At 38.6% G+C, this 17,100-nt stretch overlaps 1 protein-coding gene across 1 annotated transcript in view; it reads right to left on the bottom strand.

Moving 5' to 3' along the window:
• LOC149318247 (glypican-5-like) overlaps nucleotides 1–17,100 on the bottom strand; it is a 514,926-nt gene that overhangs the window by 204,554 nt on the left and 293,272 nt on the right. Inside the window, exon 7 of the mRNA XM_089508317.1 lies at nucleotides 11,020–11,140. Within this exon, the coding sequence (XP_089364443.1) occupies nucleotides 11,020–11,140 (121 nt within the window). The remainder of the gene's footprint in view (nucleotides 1–11,019; nucleotides 11,141–17,100) is intronic.

Below are 17,100 nucleotides of genomic sequence, written 5' to 3'. Positions count from 1 at the left end.
ACAATTACAGTCAGAATAATTCTTCAAGAATGGATCAACAACCATAGCATTATGAATAGCCAACTGTACCAAATTAAAGGAAGCTTTGCTCTCCAGCCTCAGCTTACCCAAAGTGCCTGACTAGTACAGAAGGGTCATTAAAAAAAACCTGTGCAAGTGAGCACTGAAGGTTTGATTCTCCTTTCCAAGATATCTGATTGGCCATTCTCATTGCTCTCATGACTGGAAAAAAAGAGTAATTGCATCACATTAGAAAATTTCAACAGAGGTTTCTGCCTGGACAATGTTTTTGTTCTGTGCTTTCAGCTCACTTGAATCCTAGGGATGCAGGACCTGTGTCGGATGACCTTCATCTTCCTTTTTGCAGTTTAATTTGGAGGCAGGTATATTTTATTAACAGTGATGGATTCTTTAATTTTAACTGTACCTTTTCTTTATTTTTGTAATACTTAGCACACTTCTTTTGAATCTGGCTCATGCAGTTATGACTCAATATACCTAGGCTTGCCATATCCCGCCTGTGGGCGGGACTTTCCAGGTTTTGGGCGGGTCCACACAGTCCAGTCCCGGGTTGGCCCCGCCCCCAGGATTTCCCCCGCCCCCGGGCTTTGTTGCAAAGTCTGCAACAGCAGTGGCGGGGGGAAAGAGAGAGAGGCCTCTGTAGGCCTCTCCTTTGGTGGGGGGGGCTTCCCTCCCCTCTTTGGCTCCGCTGGAGCCGAGGGAGGGAAAGAAGCCTCGCCTGCCGAGGCCAGACTTCTTTCCCCGCCTGAGCTCCGCCGGCAAAAACGGAGCCCAGGCGGGGGAAAAAAAGCCTCCCTAAGGGGAGGATTCCTTCTCCGCCTGGGCTCCGTCCTTGGTGAGAACGGAGCCCAAGTGGAGAAGGAATCCTCCCCTCAGGGAGGATTCTTTTCCCCCTGGGCTCCGTTGGCAAAAACGGAGCCCAGGGAGAAAAGAAAGCCTCCTGGGAGTGGATTCCTTCTCCACCTGGGCTGCTTCCAACGGAGCCCAGGCGGAGGAGGAATCCTCCCCTCAGAGAGGATCCTTTTCCCCCTGGGCTCTGTTGGCAAAAACGGAGCCCAGGGGAAAAAGAAAGCCTCCCTGGGGGCAGATTCCTTCTCCACTTGGGCTCCGTCCTTACTGAGAACGGAGCCCAGGCGGAGAAGGAATCCTCCCCTCAGCGAGGCTCTTTTTCAAATGCAGGACCCCCCCAAAAAAGGTCCTACATTTGAAAATTTTGTCCTACATTTGTCCCGGTTTGGAGGTCCGGACTAATGGCAACCCTAAATATACCATTCAGATTTATTAAGACTAACTCTTCTTAATGAAAACACACAGAGACAGAAAGTGGGAAAAGAACATATAGAAAAGCCCAGCAGGACAAATAATTCTTAAAAGTGATTGCAAGACAAATGTTAACTATATATTTTGCAAAATAATAATAAGAAAGTCTTTTTAGAAGTAGCCTAACATAATATTAAAAGATGTAGATGCAGAGTTTGATTTAAAATGTCATACTTGTGTTTGAGCGAGAGAGAGAGAGAAATTTACATGATTTGTGTCCTGGGAAAAATATTCTTTCTTGTTTTTAAACTCTAAAGTGCATTAGTAATTCTTAGTTTAATTATATCCAAAGCTGGTATCTTTTCATACAAAGCAAACAGAACACCTGTAGTTTTCAGGTACATAAAATCACACTGATAGCACTAGAAGGTGTAGGCATTAAATACATTTGAGACCAGCTGTTAAGAGTCTGTAGATCTTTTAGACAGATTACTTCCTTAGCAAGGTAATATGCGTATGCACCTAGACAGTTTCCTGTCTCTGGTTAGGAACAAATCTTTCTGTCATTACAAATGTTATGAGATGGATCCCTTGTTCCAGAATCATCCATACAATTTGCTACTCTTTGCATGATATTGCATGTAAGCCTGTGTAGGAGCAAATCAAGATAGCATAACTGATTTCAGAGTAAGGTCATTAATTTGGTTAAGATTGGACAAATAAATGAGGAATACAAGACCAGGAAACTGGACTGAACTGCATTTAGAAATGCTCCAGACTAAAAAAGCATTAGGACTTTGGTCAGGTGCCATGTTGACTGATAGAGAACATGGTTAGCATGAAGAAAGTCCCAGGTACCCAGCATCTTCAATTTAAATAGAGCAGGTGATAGGTGTTAATCTTCTTACAGTGCTCAAGTTCCAGGGATCATCATGGTATAGTGATTTGAGTGTTGGACTAGGATTTTGGAGACCAGGATTCGATTCCCTATTCGGCCATGTAAACCCACTGGGTGACCTTGAGCAAGTCACACTCTCTCAGCCTCCAAGGATGGCAATGACACACCCCTGAAGAAAGTAGCCAAGAAAACCCCATAATACGTTCACATTAGGGTTACCGTAAGTCAGAAATAACTTCAAGGCACACAACAACAACAACAACAACAACAGCTTGAATTGCAGGGGGATCAGAGAGGTCCCAGTTCTTTTACCTGTGGTGCATACAACCTTGACTACTGCTTTTAGATCTCTATGGGGAGGCATTATTTGTCTAAAATGGGACAGAGTGAGACAATAGTGTTTGATGCTCCCAGTTCTCTCACCCGTAATTTGAGGATTGTTTTCCGTCTTGCTTTTCTTGAAGCTCTTTGGAGGAAAGAGCTAACAGACATCCTTGGCGAACTGCTGAAGGTCTCTTATCAAAATTTAAACTCCTGTAAATAAGCCATTTCATATCATTTCGGTCTCCAAATTGGTTGGGTCCATTCTCATACTTTCCAAAGGGCAGTACATCAGAACAATAAAAACAAATGAGAAATACCTCACTATAAAGTGTTAAAACAGTAAAATAATATACTAGTGTGTTAAAAACACTGTATATGTTTTACAGGAATCAATTTCATCATGAAGCTTTCAAAGAGAATCATTTTGATCAGCCTAGTTGTCCAACAGGACGACTGCTTATTCTGTTACACAACCTGCTACACACCTTCCATTTTCTCTGCTGCAGACATCAGTGAAATGAAGGCCATGTTGCTTCAAGGAATATCCCTTGAGAAGCAGAATTCACACAATAAAACAAAACTTACTTCCATTCTGAAATGACAGCAATGAAATGAACAAGAAGCAGAAATCATATTCATGCAGATCCATGCAAACTAGCTAATTTGTTGTGGGGAAAGTAGTTCCCCTTTGTTTCTTGTTATCAGAAAACATGAGTGTACACTCATACTTTTTTGCTTTAATTGTCCCTCCATGGCAAACCCGCCACCACTGCAGGGAATAATGTCTGATTGATCACTCTGTCCAGCTAAGCCAGTATGTGGCATATCCAATTACACCAGCAACTTAGCAGCTTCCTCTCCTATCAATTAGACAGAATAGATTCCTCCCCTTATTTTACTCCTCAGTGCATTCTAATTAGATCCATAGGCTGTTTCTCTTCTAACCCATCTCTGAGGCTGTAGAACTTGATGACATCAGTTCTGAGTTCTCTTAGCATTCTCTTTATTACCATGCATTAGATTTTAAAAATCAAATCTCTTTGGTGATCAAGCTTCTATTTGGGGTTCCTCAGTCTAATTTTATCATTTTTTTGTGCCTTAAGAATGGTGCATAAAGGATGCTGAAGTCATCAAGTCAACAAGTGTATAAATAAACACTGTGGCTAGTTTGGCCTCCAATTAAATACAAGTTTTTGTCGGTGAAACAACATGATGGAGTTTCATTGGAGGTCCCAGAATGATTCTTCCTTTTACAGTGAAATGCTGCTCTTCAAGGCCTTCAAGAGAGGCAATTCAGTGTGGGGTTTTTTTGGTGGTGGTGGTGGGGGGGGTCAGAAACAGGCATTTTGAGGAATGTGGAGATCAAGAGAAACAAAAATAGCTGGGGGCATGCAACTTTGCCTACCCTTGATATATAGCTACACATTCTTTAAAGTGGAAGAATACTTGTCCTTATTAAAAATAATGCAAAGTTTGGTGAAAGAGGTACAGCAAATCACAGCCCCCCCCCCCCAAAAAAAAAAAAGATACCAAGTTTTATCATGTTAAAGCATAGAGTGCCACGAAATCAAGTCTCCAGGCTGCCCATGGTTAAAGCTGTGGCTACTTCTTTGCTTCACTTCTTATTGTGGATTAAATTTAGAAAAATCTGTACATGCAACTATTAATCTAGTCCTGCATATATTCTTTCTAATATGTGTTGTCTTTATTATAAGTTTTATTTATGCTATAACCATATCTATCCAGCTCACTGGCCAAACAAAATTTAGAGGCACTAGATACTGGGGACTTCCTAATATGGCATTTCTTGCAATGTGCTAGACAAATGATACAGCGATTCTATAAAAGACTTTATGGATGAATTTGGAGTTTAAAGCTAAATCCAATAGCTAGTCCCCAGCTAGAGTAAACCTATTAAGTCAATGGTATTTAATTAAATCAATGGGATTTACATAAATGTTAGCCAGCAATTGATTTGATGGGTTTTCCCTATTTTGATTTAGGCCTAAGATTACAGAAGGAAGTAATTTAACAAGATTTTTTATAAAAGCAGGATAACCCTGAATTGACTGAATACTACAGTTAAGTCAATCCACCCATAAATGGCATTGTAGCTTAAATTTTTCAACGCAGATAGCCAACATTGATAATTCTTATTAACTTTTGTATACTGCTTTCTAAAGTATTTGTTAACAGCTCTGGGGGCTTGTTCAATTCAAGCCCCTGTCAAATAAGAACACAAAACCAAACCACTTGGATGAAAGAATATTATATGGCTTATTAATCATATATCAGTGACATAAGGATATACAAAACAGGCAATAAATGCAAAATAAGAGCTGCATAAACACTTTAGAAATATTCCAGTTTGATATCATTTGGTCTTCTCTGTAAGAGAGCTCTGGTGTCACAAAAAATTACAGTTCCCACAATTTCATAGCATTGAGCTATGAGAGTTAAAGTGGTATCATACTGGATTATTTCTGCAGTGTGGATTCAGCCTTTAAAATTTCAACATTTCTTAGCTGATAGAGTCCCAAAACTTTGTAAATATGTTTGCTTTGGTGTCACGATCACTTTAATTACCACCACTAAGTTTCTTCGATGACAGCACCATGCATCTTTTCATCCCACTGCTGCCACCAATTGGTCATGAACGCTTGTATTTCTAACATTATTTTTCATATTAATTTGTGATCCTGCCACCTCTTTGTGACTATCACTTTACTCTCAAAATATGTTTTGAAATGTTAGTAGCATGGTAAATATTCAGGTTCCAGATAAGTCTTTCTTGAACAACAATAAAATTTTATTCAAACAACAGTTTTAACAATGTTTTACATATTGAGCTCTTTGATATACTTGTTAAATTGGTGGCAGCATCGGGATCTGTGAATTCCTGTGTTTAGATGTGTGCTTGGAGAAAATAAGGGTTACAGGGTTCTGAGTTCTAGTGAACAGAGACCCAAGAATTTCATTTGAATTTAAGAATATAAAAGACATGAAACGATCCCCAAAATATTATTAAGAAGATAATATTGACTCCTTCTTCACAAATTTTGAGAGAACATGTGAAAAGTGAAAAATAAAGTTGGAAGAAAGGATGAGTTTTTTAAGATCACAAATCTGTGGGGGATTATCAGAAATATATGCTGAAATGAGGGCAGAAGAGGCACAGAACTATGACCTGTTTAAAGAGATGATTAAACAAAGATTTGGATCAACACCAGAACACCACAGGAGAGAATTTAGGAGTTTAAAGAAAAGAGGGGAGGAAACATATGCAAGTGGGCCAGAAAATTACATATTTGATCATAATTATAAACAATATACAGTGGACTTTTGGTATTCACTAGGGTTTTGTTCCAGAAATCCACTCTCTCTGCATACCAAAATCCATGGATGCTCAAGTCCCAATATATACGATGGCATCATAAAATCATGTTTCTTATATAAAATGGCAAAACCAAGGTTTGCTTTTTGGAATTTTAAAAATAATATTTTAAAGATGTGGATGATTGAATTGAAGCTCAGTCTTGCATCCATTTTCACTATGCCCATTTGACTGGGGGGAAAAAATCCAGTGTGCTTCAATGAGATTTATTGTTTGTTGCTGTTGTCCAAGTCCAACATCCAAACCACTATGCCATGCTGACTCTCTTGAATGAGGTATCTCCTCTTTGTAAAAAATGAAGGCATGAAAACAGAGGCTTGTTATATCAATAGCCCAAATTTGCTGAAAAATCAGTTGAAAGGAAATAAGTAACATGATGTGCAGCTTGCTGGAAAGTACAGAGACAAAAAATTTCCACCTCCACATCTCCTATCATTCTCAATCTTAATTTCATATGGAAGGAACTCAGGCGAAGAGGGTTATGGTCAAAGTAGGGCTTGTCAAAATGACTTAGCTAATTCACAGCAGAGTAAAGTATGAACTAGGTGCTTCTTGCTTGTGCTTCTTGCTTGTACTTCAGTCTTTTAGCTGCTATTATTTTATTTTTTATTTCCTGCCTTTCCCCTGATATTGGAACTCAAAGTGGCTAACCACAAATTTAAAAATAATACAAATTAAAAATAATAACAAAAGTATTAAAAAGTATAAAGTTTAAAAACCAATTAAATGATTTATAATGTTAAAAACATTAAAAATTTAAAATATTAAAATGTATTAAAAACTCTATATAAACCTTAAAATCTGAGTCACACAGTACCCAGCCCTCATCAGTTTGAAAAAGCCTGACAAAAACAAGTTCAGTCAGTTCCAGGCAAACATAGCTCCAGAGAGAAAGAATCATGCAGCTGCCTGGTTGTGCTTATAGATTACTTCAGTCTTCTGCTACTGAAAGGAAAGCAGGGATGGGGCCATCTTGGACTCCCTAGGGAGGAAGTTCCAGAGCCTGGGAGCCTAGCCACTGAGAAGGCCCTCTCTGTTGTTCCCACCAAAGGAATCCTGGTGGTGCGGTGGTTAAATGCTGGCACTGCAGCCTCTCACAGCCACAAGGTTGTGAGTTCGATCCTACAGGGCTCCACGGTTGACTCAGCCTTGCATCCTTCTGTAGGTCACTAAAATGAGTACCCAGCTTGTTGGGGGCAATTAGTTTACATACTGTAAACTGTTTAGGGTGTGCTTAAGTGTATTGATAAGCGGTATAGAAATGTACCTGCTATTGCTATTGCTAAATGAGCTTGAGGGGGTGGTGGGACAGAGAAAAGGGCCCCTCCAGATGATCTAGTCACCCTAGTGGGCTCATAAGGGGAGATATGGTCCTTCAAATAATCTGGACCCAAGATGCATAGGCCTTTATAGATCAAAGTGAAATCTTTGAATTGTGCCCTGAAATGGACCGACATCCAATGGAGCTGTTGCAATGCGGGAGTTGTGTGCTCCCTATAGCCAGATCTAGTTAACAACCTGTCTACAGCTCTTTGAACCAAGTGAAATTTTGGAGCCTTTTTCAAAGGCAGTCCCATGTAAAGTGCATTACAGTAATCCAAATGGGATTCAGCCAAGGCATTCATCACTGTGTTTTATGCATACTAGCTTCATGTTTAAGCATAATTAAAGGAAATACAATGCGCCCGTGTCATACGCGGGCACGCCTTACACGGCTTGAGCATATGCGCTCAAGCCGCGGCGCGCACATGGGGCGGAAGGGGCGGCGCGTCCCATTCAATTGAATGGGCACGTGTGCCCGTTGCGCCCTGCGCGCCGCCGCGCCACCGTGCACGAGCCCCATTGTTTATAATGGGGCTTGAGCATAGGTGGAATTCGCCTTATGCGGCGGGATCCGGAACGGATCCCCGCGTAAGGCGAGGGCCCACTGTAGATCCTTCTGAAGCTAATACATTTAAAGAGGCATATCCCGTATACATGGGATGTATAGAGAAATATGACTTATAGCATGGCCTACATATCTATTCTAAGGAGTAAACCAAATTAAGTTTAATGGATTTATTTTCCAAGTAAGTGTGTAGAAGCCTGCATCCTTAATCAGGAGTGTCAGCTTTTATTTATAAATTAATCCAACTTCAAGATAAAAACCTTACAAAAACAGCAACATGTGTTTGATGTCACACTGAAAGCTTAAAAGGAAAATTTAACAACTTCTTTGATGCTTTGATCTCTAAAGAAATCTCACTAAAATTATGATCAAAGTAATTAATATAACTTAACAACAAATCATCTTAAGGCAATAATAAGCATTTTGTTTAATCCAGGCAATAAATTACATTTTACAAATCTTCATGGGAGGGGGGCAGACTTTATTTAAGAATCATTTTCTCCTAAAGGTCAATATGATGTCAGTGGAAGAACCTCTCACACCAAGAGGCAATTAAGTGTGGTGATCATTATATATCACAGAGGTGGGGAATCTTTTCGCTACTGAGGGCTACATGAGGTAGACAAGTGAGCTTGACATGCATACACCACATCCCCTCTTCCCCCCATACACAACATTCTCACATACACATACATGTCCATCTATTGTCTTCCTTCCATGTCAGCGCATAGCACATGTTTATGTCTCCTTCCCTTGCACACTGAGAACATGCCCATTCCCTTCCTGATTCTGTTAGGAAGTGGGGCATGCTGAGATGTCTTCTGCCAGCCCAATTGAATTAGCAACCATCCTCTTTTTGCAACAGAATTAGCTGATTCCATTGGGAAATGAAGTGCACAGGTGATGATACCCCTTGTGTGGCAGAAATGCTAATGGGTGTTCAGGAGTCACAGCACTTGTCATGGGCTGTAAAGCTAGCCTCTGAGAACCACATATCATCCTTTATATACTGAATATAAAATAATACAATTTGTACTATTTATGTACAAGGTACAACTCTTATTTAAGGTGGAAAGAATATTGGCAGATGAAAATGTTCAGCTGTGATAAGGTTTGTCACACCTTGGGCCTTTTTGTGAATAGTTTTGCACAAAACTTTTTTCACAGAAAAAAAATAAATATTTTTTCAGTTGTTTTTGGAACAAACACTTTCTTTTCTTTCCATCTTTCTTTGCAGAATAATCCTGAACAGTGGAAAAAATATTTAAAATGGACAAAAGCTCTCACCCAGCAGGGAGAAAACCTTTGAAGAGGTTTATTTGAGAATGATGTAAGGGAAGATTTTGGCCCCTTAACCTTGCATCACGCAGAATAGTGATTGCCATTTGCCCTTCCAGAAGGAGGAAGAGGAGAAGACTAGAGCGAGATGGTAACAAATGGAGCCCCATCCCTTTGTGATCAGAATTAAATAATTCACAAAGTACCCCTTAGTTTACCTATACATTTCTGTGTCTGTCTCCTTCTTTCATTGAGTAGGTAATTACTGTCCTAGCTCTTATTATACTTTTGTGGTGAAGACCAGGGCCCAAAGAAGTCACACCAAATGACCTGGGCCCAATGGTATATTGAATATTTTCCTTTTGTTCCCCGACACCCCCTCCCTGTTCCTTTTTTTATCAACAAGCCACTTCTGAAACTCAACTCTTTAAAAAAGAAACTGTGCCAAATAGCATTGGAATGGTCCTGTTGGAGGAACACAGATCCACAGCTCCCTTGGGTGTACAACATCAATCATGTTGTTCTCTATCTTCAGGAAGTACTCCTAAGATGACTTCGGCTTAAGTTTCAGAAGTAAAAGAAAATAGAAGGGAATTTCAGCCAGGAGTTAACATGCTATACACCATTCATCTCCACACTAATCAGGACAATCAATATTACAGCCAGTAGCAGTTGTCAAAAGTTACCTATTCTCTAATGGTGAATGATTAGGGAGGAGATGCTAGTCAGTCATTACAAACTCTGTAGATGCTGTTATCAACATTTTCTCAAATTGGACAAGAAAAATATGTTCACATTAAATGAAAATCGATTGCTGCTAAATGTGGTAGGTGGCTCTGGCTAATTTGGATTGACACCATCTATGCAATTTGAAAAAAATTATGCATGGAAGCAATAGCATTATGGAATCATAATATATTCAGCAGTGAGTGACTGAAGTTCTACATAGAAAATCACACACAGCCCACAGAGCTGAAGCAAATCACTTAAGCAGGCACACATTCATCATTTTTCTGGCACACCTACTGGCAGATCATCTTTTCTTCAGAGCAGGGAGGTTTTCAAAAATTACCTTCAGCAAAACTTTGCAAGCTACCTTATGTAGACCCACAGGTTCCCATAGGATCTTGCCTTAATTTGTGCAAGCTGTTTCAAAATCTTAAGGCACCAAGCCATCATAAACACCATCCAATTCTATAAAAGTACTCAGGGGTAGTATATAATTGAGCCACAATCAACATCATAAGCAATCATAAGAATCTGCCTTGGCTTTGATGCAACCTTGCCTGGTCATTGTAATGTATTTCTCTCTCTCTCTCTCTCTCTACACACACACACACACACACACACACACATTCCCATTTTGGTCTTTCACTTCCAGGCTTCTTAATACAAAAGCTAACCCTTAATACATACTTTGAGTAAAAGAGTGAAGTGTAGGTGTGCAACTGTGTGAAAGGATTTTATACCAATACATACACAAATATATGTTATCCTGCAATTCAGTGAAACATCCCAAACTGAGATAGAATGAATTTCATATTGCTAACCCCTATAATTGATAATATCAATTCTATGGCTTGGAGGGCAAACTTCTGCAATTAGAAACTTGTTGTATTCCTTTAAGTTACCACATGATTTTTAGCTTTGACTGCACAGCAGACAGTGGGTGCAATCCTATTGGTTAGCCCCAGCTAGAGTACACCCATTGATTCAATTTCTGATTAGTCAGTCAATAAATAGATACATCCAACTGAGTCAAAGGTTCTACTCTAGCTGAACCTAACAATATCATTTAGGCACATTCTGCCCTTCAAGAAGTGGATGTCATAGAGAGTGGCTTTTGAGTGGGCAAAGCTAGCTAGCACATGTGTGCCCTCGCTTCACAAAGTGCTGATTGTCTGAGGAGGGGGATGCCTGCATACACTCTTGCAATTTTCTGTTGCAATTACTTACTTGATTAAAATGTTGCAATTTATCAATTAAGCTGCTGATGTGTGGGTCCAACCCTTTAACTTTCAGTTCTGGATTATCAATCTGTGCCTTCAATCCATTAGTCACCACCCGGTTTGTGTAACTGCAATTGAAAAGAAATGAAAAAACTGCTGTTAGAGAAAATGTCCTTAACTTTTAAAAAGTGAACAGTTTGCAAATGATTGTGCAGGCTTAGTATACATGTCTCTTCAGGACCCAAGTCTCACAGGGGTGTCTGAAAATACTTTCTTTGTAAATACTATTCCCCTTTAAAAGTTAATTGACACATATAAGCTTCTTTTCAGGTTATGTGTGTCACTAAAAACTATTTTTAATCAGTTTCATATTTACCCTGCTATATTAAAACTACTTATAACATTATATAACATTTGGTTGAATATAAAATAATTTTTAATACTTACTTTATTACACACTGGTATAACATGTCTAGATAGATAGATAGATAGATAGATAGACAGATATAGATATAGATATTTCTCACAATTTAACCATCTTCTGGCTGTCTAGACAAGCTGTCAGCCACAATATTATCTTTACCTTTCATGTACTGGATGGAATAGTTGAAATCTTGGAGCATTAGACTCAACCTTAACAATGTGCTGTTGCTATGTTTTGTATGATTCAGTCAACATAATGGTGAGTGATCTGTTTTTATCACAAATTTTCTTGCCCATAAATATAGTTTAAGCTTGTTCAAGGCTCACACTCTAGCCATGTATTCTTTTTTAATAGTGGCTAAATGTTTTTCTCTTGGTAACAACGTTTTCTTCAGAAATAACACTGGGTGTAACTGACCATCATTACCTTCCTGACTTAGAACTACACCTAGCCCTATATTGGAGGCATCAGTGGTTACTATGAAGGTTTTTGTGTAATCAGGAACCACCAATATGGGTGCAGTAGCCATCAGTCGTTTTAATTTTTTAAAGTCATTATTACAATTTCTTGACCATTGGATTTTAATAGGTTTATCATTTTTAGTCAGATTGGACAAAGGACTTGCAATAGTACTAAAATTAGGAATAAATTTCCTATAATAACCTGCTAATCGTAAAAATGACTGACACCCTTCTTCAAAGTTGGAATCAGCCAATTAACTATAGCTTCAACTTTTGAAGTTTCAGCTTTGATGTTTTCACTTCCACCACATATCGTCTTTCTCTTTTTTCACATGACATTTTGAACATTTTAACAGTTACACCACTCTTCTTAAGTCTCTCCGGGACTTCTGTAAGGTGTTGAACATGTTCCTCCCAGGACGTACTAAACACACCAATGTCATTAATATAAGCCACTATGTAATGTTTTAAACCAGCCAATATCTTATCCACTATCCTTTGAAAAGTAGATGGAGCATTTTTCAAACCAAAAGGTAATACATTAAACTCAAACAAACCCACATGTGTAATAAAGGCCATTTTTATTGATCTTTTGGACACATGGGAACTTGCCAATAACCTTTGGTCAAATCTAAAGGTTTGGGCCCTTCCCATCTTTTCAATTAAATCCTTAGAACTGGGCATAGGGTAAGCATCTGTCTGAGTTATTTTGTTAAGTTATCTATATTCTACACAGAATCGGATGGTATGATCAGCCTTTTCTACTAACACCACAGGTGAAGCTCAAGGGCTCCCCGACAGTACAATGGTTCCCATTTTAAGCATCACTTCAATCTCATTAGCAATGCTAAATGACCCGTTACTCTGTATGGTGAAGTAGCAATAGGACCAGCTTCTCCCGTCCTAATATGATGGTATACCCCTTTTACTCTACCGGGTAAATCTGAAAAAATAACCTTATATTTGTTTGGTAGGCCAATTATTTCTTTCTTTTAATAGGGAGTAAAGGACAGATCAAGAGTAACTTCTTGTATCTTTTCAACATAACAGGGACTTGGCAGTAAATACTTATTGTGGATGTCATTCTACTACAAAGATCTGTACTGTTAATACTGTAAAGTCTGATGTACTGTGATTCCTCTGTAAACTCACAAACTGTCCACCTTGAAATTCCTCCAAATATATTACTTTTAAGAGCCAAGATGCCTAAATATGTTTTACTGTGATGAAGCACTGAATGCCTATGTGGTGTCAAAGCTGAGGCTGAATTTTCACACAGAAAAAGGTGTAGATGCACCAAAGGTGAATCCTGCCACACTAAAAGTGTAAGGTTTCCTTGGATGTGTATAATGTTTCAATACGTCTCTGAACTGTTAAGTAGAAGCATTCTATTGGGTTCTGTGATATCCTTTTCTTTGGATATCTAAACTGTATTTCTAAATGTTCAGCTATAAAGTGAAGGAAAATTTTGGGGGGAGGAAGATACATCCCCCCTCCCCATTGCTATACTGCCCTAACCTCCTAATAAACTTCTTTTTTCTTTTAGTGAAATACATGTTTGGAAGAGCTACAAGGAGGCAACAGAGAAGTCAGTAGATAAAAGATTAAATATCCCCCCACCAAAAAAAGTCTTCTACTGCAGTGAGCTATGCAATGTACTGTGTGTCTCTCACTATACAGAAATACCTTTACTAGAATCAAAATGGCTAAGTACTTCTGAGGTCTTCAGGATCCTATGTATGACTTGCTCAAGAGTTCTGAAGAACTCAAAATTTGCTCACTATTCTGTAACATTTTGGTTGGACTTAAAAAAGTTATTGCCTACTGTTGATATTGGACTTTTTGATATATGGAGGAACATCAGTATCTATGCTTTTCTCTTCCCAGAGCCAGGAGATTGATAAATGTTCTGCAGGTATCATGCATAATTTCAGCCAAAGGAAGAAAAGAAAAATCTGATCAACATTTTAAAAAAGGAACATAGGAAGGGGTTCTGTCCCCTAGTACAGAAAGCTGTGATAGTGAATGGCTTGGTTCACTATCACAGTGGGGCTGGGGGGAGAGAAACCTGATCAATCTCAGAACTGCTGTTTTGCTCTTGTTGTTTCTAGATGATTTGGCAGGACCTTGATGCTATGTCCCATTTAACTAGACCAGGTCCTCCTTGTGTCCAATACTGTTTTTAATTGTTTAGGAAAAAATAAATTCTTCCTCCTCTGCTCCACTTCATTTTGTACAGTTTTTCAAGCAAATTAAATCTGATTAACTTCAGACTAGATGGGGTAATTCCTTAAAAGTGATACAAGTGCCCTTTATCACCTCTTCCTTTTAATGGTTTGGGTATGTATTACAGCATAATATTAATAAAACAGTTCCCCCCGTTTCAAGTGGAACCAAATAAGTTGCAGTGCCCTTAAACACTCATCCAAGAGGATTCACTAATTTTCCAAGTCAATGAACCTATAAGGGATTTTCAATATCTCAGTGCACAAATCTCACCCTGATGTAATTATGCATCTTTCAGTAGACCAGAATCGCTTTTTGCATAGTACATATGCTACAATATATTAAAAGGCTTCAGTATAAATGACCCATGGTTGTCTGGGGAGATGAATATCAAGTATTTTGATTTTGTTTTGTTCTGCACAGATCATTCCCAAAAAGTGTTTCTCTACTCAATATAAAGTAACTGCAAGTATTCAGCCATGTTTTATGGTACAGTGGGACCTTGCTATTCACTGGGGTTTGGTTCCAGGATTCCCTATGAATACAAAAAACTGTGGATGCTCAAGTCCCATCAAATACAAGGACATAGTACAATGGTGTCCCTTATATAAAATGGCAAAATCAAGCTTTCCTTCTTGGAATTAATATATTTTTAAATTATTTTCAAACCTTGGGTGCTTGAACCCATGTATAAAAAATCTCTGGATATGGAGGGCTGACTGTATAAAAAGAAAGACAAAAGGTTCTGGCTTAGATTAAAATATTAATATTATTAGAGAACCCAAGGGAGAAAGTGTCTTCCAGACATTTGTACTTTGACATGACTAGTTACACTTTACAGATACTAAAGAGAAGAGTGACTTTCACTAAGCAGAATATGTTAACCTACTGCTGTAGTTGTGCAGTACATGAAGGACTGACTGATGATCCAAACTGGTTCTTAGAATTTAATAATTTGACAAACATGTTGTGCAGTGACCAGAGCATTAGAATAGGACCAGGAAGACCTGGTTACAAGTTTCCACTGAGCCACTAAGCTCACTGGATGACCATTGGTCAATTTTAAAAAGATTTAACAGATAAAAATCAGACCTTAATTTTGCATTCTAGAGAAAGCCCCTTCCTTACACACAAGACACCAGTTGCTCTTTCCCACTTCCAGCTGGAAGCAGAAGAAACCTCTTCCAGGCCCACAAAAACTCCATGATTCCAGTTTCTTCATCCTATTCATGTCCCCCCCACAACTTTAAGCAGCCAAGGTGTGAGATCTTCCTTCCTTCCTTCCTTCCTTCCTTCCTTCCTTCCTTCCTCCCGTCCGTCCGTCCGTCCGTCCTTCCTCCCTTTATTTCTGGCTAATCATTGTAAATTTCAAACATTACAAATGGGGGCAATGCAAATTGAGACTCACCTTTAGTAAGTACATTTTATATTGTTCATTCCAGGCAGAGTTATTTAATCTAAGCATCTCAGATCAATCAACAATACTTTGGGTCTCTTATATACACATACCTTTTAAAAAATCTACGTTATTATCAGTAATATAGGGCCTGTACATTACTTTCATACAGAAATACATTCAGAGTGTGTTTAAGTCTATTATTTAACCCCCTGGAGAGATCAACTGTCTGTCATGCAAGTTTTGTCTTTAACATTTAACTTATATTAAACAATATGAAGAGGAATACATGGTGGTTTGCAAAGCTGAATTTTCAAAGTTCAATGCAGGAGCTACATTTTACATTTAACATGCATTATGTAAACATTATACTGAGCATGCAGTACAGATCTAGGATTAGCTACAACTTCATGCCACATGAAATACATTGGTGAAACAACTTCCAGTTGCTTTGCTTCCACGTGGTCTGTTTTATGACTCCACGCAATCCAACCTCTTACCTCCAAAAGATGCATTTCAAGATATGCATCACAAAAGCATCTGATTACGTTTACTAAGTCTCTTGATTAAATACCTCACTGACAGTAAAACAAGGCAAAGCAAAATAACTAAGCTCATGAAGATACTGATTTGAATTATACAAGCTAATATGCATTTCATAGAACTGTAAAAGACACGGCTGCATTTTGGTATGAATGGGGAAAAAACGTTTTTGAAACAGACCCATGTAGAATAGCATCATTTCCTTCAAGCTGTGTGCTCTTTCAGAGGTTCTGAAAAAGACTGTCCATCCTTTGCTAAACATATGCAGATTCACATATTTAAATCCCTTGCAGCTCCTTTTTTTTGGAGGCACAGCTATTGACTACAGAGAGACTGTTCTGGAATCAGTAATTTGAAGACTGTTACCCTGAGATATATATAATTGAGATCTTTAAGATAATAGCTTTAAGCACTCATGGGAAAAAAATAAATGTAAGCAAAGCAGCATGATATCAAAAGACATAAGACAGCTGCTTTTTTGAAAAAAAAACAAGAAAAGAATAGAGCAAACGTCAAAAAACAAACAAAAACAATTCTCAGAAGATAAGACAAAAGACAAGGGACAACAGAAAACAGAGAGCTCCTTATAAAATACAATCTGTTGGATATTTAAAGGGAGCTATCCTAGATGATGGAAATGTTCAATTTTTCTAAGAATCAAGTACAAACCCATACGTCAAACAATTTTCAACTATCTTCTGCACAGTATTTTAACAATGAACCTTAATTGGTGTTAATTAGAAATGTTCACACAATACATAGAAAAAATGCTTAAAGTCTTCAGAAGCTACTGGAACAGGTTGCTTTCGAATGCGTTGCTTAAAGACTGCACTGCTTTATGAAAGAGAAGGGGGATGGACTCAATAAGCATAATTATAATTATGCCATCGGGCCTGAAGAAGAAGGCCCTCCCTCCTTGCCAATTGTCATCTTCTGGCCTGGAAGGAGTGAAAAGACAGGCCCAATACCATCGGGCCTGGCCTCAACTAAGAAGAAGGGCCCTTGGTCCAGGCCTCAGAAGGAGAGAAGAACTGCTGG

The sequence above is a fragment of the Sceloporus occidentalis genome, unplaced genomic scaffold, assembly GCF_023333645.1.
Source record: "Sceloporus occidentalis isolate IW3139 unplaced genomic scaffold, rSceOcc1.0.p SCAF_2, whole genome shotgun sequence".
In the NCBI taxonomy this organism is placed as follows: Eukaryota; Metazoa; Chordata; class Lepidosauria; order Squamata; family Phrynosomatidae; genus Sceloporus; species Sceloporus occidentalis.
The sequence above is the reverse complement of the archived record's forward strand: the minus strand, read 5'-3'. Positions and strand labels throughout refer to the sequence as shown.